Source organism: Daphnia magna, linkage group LG9, assembly GCF_020631705.1.
Source record: "Daphnia magna isolate NIES linkage group LG9, ASM2063170v1.1, whole genome shotgun sequence".
NCBI classification, from domain to species: Eukaryota; Metazoa; Arthropoda; class Branchiopoda; order Diplostraca; family Daphniidae; genus Daphnia; species Daphnia magna.
Window position 1 is genome coordinate 7,098,275 of NC_059190.1, and position 6,085 is coordinate 7,104,359.

Here is a 6,085-nt window from a genome sequence, read left to right on the forward strand (position 1 = left end):
CTTGCCTTATTATATGCAAGGAAAAAACTTTCTCTTAGCGCCCTTGGAGCTATTGCTAAGTTAAAAGTAGCACTGGGTCACAAGATACCAATTTACCCAAGGACTATACTCCAAACAACAAATACTCCAATCAATAGCAAGTCATTCCATCATTTCTCTTTGAAAAAAGGTCTCTTGGCAAAGTTGAATAAAGGCTTGGTTGACCGTAACATTCTTACTATCAAAATTCAAATTAACATTGATGGTACTAGTGTCTTCAAAACGAATTCCGTCGACCTATGGCCAATACTATGTCGAGTAACCAACTCACTTGATTCTTTGCCTTTTGTGGTAAGTCTTTTTTCTGGTAAACGAAAACCAAAAAATTTAGAAGAATTCTTCCGACCATTGTTACTGAGCTGATCCAATTGCAAAGTGAAGGTTTAGAATTCGAAAGCAAAGTTTACTCAGTCGAAATAACTGCTTTCGTCTGTGACGCTCCTGCAAGTAATGGCCTTTAGAAATTGTCTAAATTTCTAAAGGCCATTACTGGGCATGGGTGCTATGGTGGCTGCGAACGTTGCAACCAAACCGGTGTATATGATCCAGTCCATCGCTGCCTTGCTTTCCCGGAGTTAGTCGATGTTTTTCTTCGAACAGACGCCACTTTCCGAAATCAGGTACACAAGAACCACCACACAGAAAATTATAAGGACTCTGGAATTTTTTAAAAAATAAAAATTTTAACTTGTTATATTGAACTTGTGTAAACCATGGTCCCTTCCCTTGACCCTTTTTTCCTCCCCTCGCTATCGATGTTATCGTTTTTATTTCCTTCTTCCGCTTGACCGAAGTGTCAATGCCTTGCGTTTCCTTTAGACCTCCACACGAGTCCACATTTCTGCGTGAACTGGTGGCCTATACTTTCTTTTTTTCGGCCCACGCCAACGTTAGCGTCCCAAAACTTAGGGGCAGTATAAAACCGACATCTTCTTCGTCACCCGACAGTCCCTTTTTAGCAATCGGCGGAACTGCTGAGTGTTGTTCTTTGTGTTCCCCATTGAAGTGCTTGCTTACTGAAGGAAATAAACGTTTTGGGCAAACTCTCGGTTTATGCGTACGTGCTACCCGGTATACCACCGCTCCCCATTGCAGCCCCGATCCGCGCTTCCGGCCCCGACATCTTCATTTCTACTGCTAGCAACGAGACATCGACATGGATTCCCACTCCCGGTAAGTAACAACATTTGTATGCTCCCGTCCCCCCTTTTGTGTGCAATTAAATCTGTCAAGGCAGACGTGACGGATCAATTATTGAAAAATAGTCCGCTGCTGGATTTAAAGATCAACATGATATCAAGTTTCCCTCTGGACTACATGCATCTTGTTCTTCTTGATGTTTTTATACGGTTGTTGAGGATTTGGACAGGAAACTGTAGCAAGAAGCATTTTAAAGATCGACTTGGCTCATGGGAGAGGTTTCAACTGGAGAAGAGACTACGTAGGATTCGTCTTTCGTATCCAGAAGAATTTCACAGAATACCTACTACACTGAAATATCCCAAACAGTTAAAAGCCAATGAATTGCGTACAATTCTTCTTTATATTGGACCAGTAATCTTAAAGGGAATTTTATCAAGAGAAAAGCACAACTATTTTTTGTATTTTATTTGGCAATTCGTATTCTCTGCTAGTCTACTTTGTCCAACACCTACTCTAACTTGGCCCGAGATTGTTTTCATTATTTTGCTTTTCAATTTGGAGAAGTTTATGGCAAGAATCACCTCATTTACAATGTTCATTTACTCATTCGTTTAGTTGATGACTATGAAATACATGGCTCACTTGATTCTTGCTCTGCTTTTGCATTTGAAACTTACCTGGGTCAGATGAAAATGCTCATGAGATCTCCAAACAAAGTGCTCGCACAAATCGTAAAGCGAATACCAGTACTTGAAAAAGTATCTAGATGGAAACAACGAGCAGGAAATCTAGTTTTAACCATGACAGTCCAGTAGCTTCGCTGAGAACACTCAAGCATCATGTAAAACCTGGTACAAAGAAAGACTCTTTTTACCTTTGCGACAATGGAATGGTTGTCAAAATAATGAGTTTCTCCAACACTCGAGTATCATTCAAGCCATTCATGTTACAAGGCAATAATTTTTCATGAAGTCCAAAAACCTAGACATCAGCAAATCGAGTGGTATGGAATCGCAAGAGAAATGTGTTCACATAGACGATTTGCAGTTGGTGTCTAAATGCTGGGTGATTCCCACTACCCGAGGCTGCTGTATCGTTCCATTGCTGCACCACATATGACGACAAAGTATGTAACAGTATTTTGCAATTGCGCAAAGATTTGGATATTAACACTATTCCCAAAATTTGATTTTTTCAGATGGGTTACCGGGATAGTACCATTATAAGCTTGAATAAATATATTATTTGTCTTGGAATTTCAGTCTTGGTGAATGTAGATAAAATAAGTGTTGGTTTTAGATTGGTAGTCTGGTGGGGTCTGAAATAAGAATTGCTTTATAACAATAAAAAATAAAGTAACATGCATTTTGAGCTTTAATCAAAATAATTAAATCACTTGGAAGTTAAGATTTTAGAAGTTATGAAGAAAGTATAGGAAAACAGGTGAACTACGGTAAAACGAATTATTTAATTCCTTATTTAAAAAAATTTGCAACATCTGAATTTGCAGACTACAATATCTCTAAATTGGGCTATCTAGCGCATATTGTTACTATACACATTTCCCAATACGCCGGCAAGAATGAGTGGTGCTGATTCTGGAAAACCAAACTTGGTTTGAAATAGATCTCCTCGTAAAAGGGGTAATTTGAATTATGCAGAGCTTTCGTCAGAGCAGATTCCTTTAAAAAGCAAAAAATCAACCCAACGACTGTTGTCCAACCACCAAACATTCCTAAAGGTATGTTATTGTTTAACAGAGAATGTGTGTGGTTGTAATATGATTTTTTTCCTCTTCGTTTCTGGTAGGTTGACTGGTAAAACAAATAAAGCTAGTGGTACAGCAAGCCAGTCTTCTAGTGCCAGAATTGGAAATAGTACAACGAAAGGTATAGACCTTGATATAATTGTTTACACAACTCACTATAACATTTTACATATGTTGTATTACTTTCAGTTGGGCCTACTACTCAGACTAAATCCCAAAGTAATAAAGGGAAAAATCTGTCAAAAACGCTGGCTGCTGTTCCCACAATCAATGGTGTGTGTGTGAAATAAGTGATCTATGAAACTGTATTGAAAATATTTTTTTTATTAGAAAAAATCGCTGAGAACCCTGAATGTTCAACATCGTCAAAGCCGAATGCTGAAAATCGTCAATCGTCTTCCGAATCGGACAGTGACAGAGAAAGTGACGGGAAAAGCATTTCTTCACCAGCCTTTAGCCCTATGTCGAAATTACAAGAACATGAAGAAGTTGAAGACAAAGATAGTGAAGAAAAACAAAGTGAAGACGATGATTTGGAAAGCAATGGCAATGAAAACCCAATAGATAATGAAATAATTGAAACAGGGGATTCAACCAAGGAATTGGTTGTGTATGCAGCTGAATCAGGAGAGCAAGTTGATATGGACAATCTCTTCGTGCTTGGTAATGAAGTCAATTGTTTTATATTGTAATATTCGTTAACAATTTTTATGAATGTATTTAGAACGAGTAGAACCCGCCGAAGGAGTAATTAGCAAAACCATTGCCCTTGTTGACGTAGCGAAAACTTTAATTGCTATGAATCTGCAAATGGAAGAGCTTACTAATATGGTTTTAAACTTAAATACGTAATAGCCTAATTTAAAATGATCTATTAATTCATTCGTATTGAATATCTATTTTTTAGGCATCATTCGGAGTCGGCTAGAGGGCAAGGGATTTGATCTAACCGACGAGACTATTCTCAAGGAAATGGGAGCTGCCGTTTTCACCAGTGCAGCTGATGAAGAAGGCGACGTTGAGAAAAGGAAAAAATTGACGGCGATAAAAAGAGCTGCTGTGGAGAAATATATGGAGGAGCAACATCAAAGTGATGAACAAGTTGACTAATTAGTGAAAAAGTTTTGATCGCCTGACCAATACACCTTTCTTGATGCAAATTTGTCTCTGGTAATTGAGGTTTACTTCCTAACTTGGCCTACCAATTTTAGAATAATATTGGCTTCATCTTGACCCTGATGTGCTTTAATCTTGGTGGAACATTGGCTCCATCTCGGGCCTAATGTGCTATAATCCCGGTAGAATATTGGCTTCATCTCGGGCATGATGTGCTTTAATCTTGGTAGAATATTGGCACCACTTTGGGCCTGATGTGCTTTAATCTTGGTGGAACATTGGCTTCATCTTGGGCATGATTTGCTTTAATCTCGGTACAACGGTGCCTTCATCTAGGGCCTGATGTGCTTTAACATTGGCTCCATTTTGAGCCTGATGTGCTAGAGTGCTACAATCTCGGTAAAATATTGGCTCCATCTCGGGCCTGATATGCTTAAATCTTGGTGGAACATTGGCTGCATCTCGATCCTCATCTGGTTTGATTTCAGCGGAACATTGGACCAATCTTGGCGCAAATCCGTCAAGTTATTGGTGGGACTTCAAAAGCCAATGTCAGCCATGTCCAACCAGAAAAGAAAAACCTAAATAGGCAGCAACATTGGCCCATGGAACACCGGGTGAGCGGTCCCATGTTGCAACCAGCATTGTATTTATGATACGTTTATTGCATTGGACCAGATCAAAAATGCTGCCCGAGTAGTCTACCTAAAAATAGAGGCCATTATTTAACAGTGCAGTCGATGCAAAAATTTTCATATGATTAAAATGACTGACTGTGTATGCTGACTTGAAATCAAAACCTGACCGATTGGGCACTTTCAAAGATTTTCAAAAATATAGTAATAATAAGTATTAATAGCCAAAGTCCTAATAGTATTGTATTATATAATTTTAAAATATTAATTAATCCTAATTTAAAGATTGTTAGTTAATCCTAATAAGCAAATGCATCAGTATGCTACGCAGGATACTTAAACAAATTTGACAATGCTTAAAATCGATGGGATAGGTATAAAACTGGTTTTCAGTAGGGGAAGCCAGATTTAAGTAGCTTTTTCCTACTGAAAGACCCTTAATTAAGTATTCAGTCGCTGCTGTGCACACACCGTGTAGTCTGCATATTAGCTGATGCCTTCTGCTACAAACGTCAATTAAGAAACAAAATAAGTTTTTTAATAAACATATGAAAGAGAAGCTTTTTCTACAACCTGTGGTGTGATTCGTCATTGCTTATTCACTAGACTAGTGTACGTTAATCCAACTAAAATATTTTCACATGAGTTAATGCACGTTGGGAACGAGGGTGTTTTCGGTTTTGAAAACATTTTTGTGGGGAAACAAAATAATTTTTAAGTTTTTATTCGAATACCCAATTTGTATAGCAAAATAACATATTATTAAAATGTAAACATTGTGGAGTAGTTGGTCGACTGGCTAGCGATGTTAATACATAGAGGTCCGTAGTTCAACCCCACAAAAGAATTTTTGTTTTGTTTTTCAAGTATGTTAGCATACTTAAATACGAAGCTAGAAATTACAGATAAGTAGGAGCAAAATTTAAGTAGGATAATTAAATAAGTAAAATAGGCTTTTTGTTAAGTATGAAAAATAAGTACTCCTCCACCACTGTGTACAACATAAGTAGGAGAAAACGGGGCAAGTTGGTGCTTGTGTAAGTTGGCACTCCTGGATTTTCGATATGAACTTTTAGTGACAACCTTGAAAAAATTATCAATGACGCAAGTTTAAATTGTGGATCTTTAAAAAAAAATCTTTGAAATAGTCTAAATGGTTAAGTAATACAAAATAAAAGTGTTTTCGAGTACGAAAAGCATGTCACATTCCTTGTCAGATTTTTATTCTGTGGACTTAATTTCACAACTTCAAATTTCCGAAAAAAATTATAAATAAAGAAAATTAATTTTATTTTTTAAATAGATTTTTTCTTATTCTAATTTATTATCTAAATTGTAGCAAAAATGATTTAATCAATGGCACCTAAGTTTGAGGCAAGTTTGC

At 37.2% G+C, this 6,085-nt stretch overlaps 1 protein-coding gene across 1 annotated transcript; it reads left to right on the top strand.

Moving 5' to 3' along the window:
* The first annotated feature begins 2,008 nt into the window (after nt 1–2,008).
* LOC123475845 lies at nt 2,009–4,476 on the top strand. The gene is made up of 2 exons (XM_045178938.1): nt 2,009–3,613; nt 3,675–4,476. The coding sequence occupies exons 1-2, from the start codon at nt 3,412–3,414 to the stop codon at nt 3,800–3,802; spliced, it is 330 nt and encodes a 109-aa protein (XP_045034873.1). The 5' UTR covers nt 2,009–3,411; the 3' UTR covers nt 3,803–4,476.
* The last annotated feature ends 1,609 nt before the right edge of the window (nt 4,477–6,085 follow it).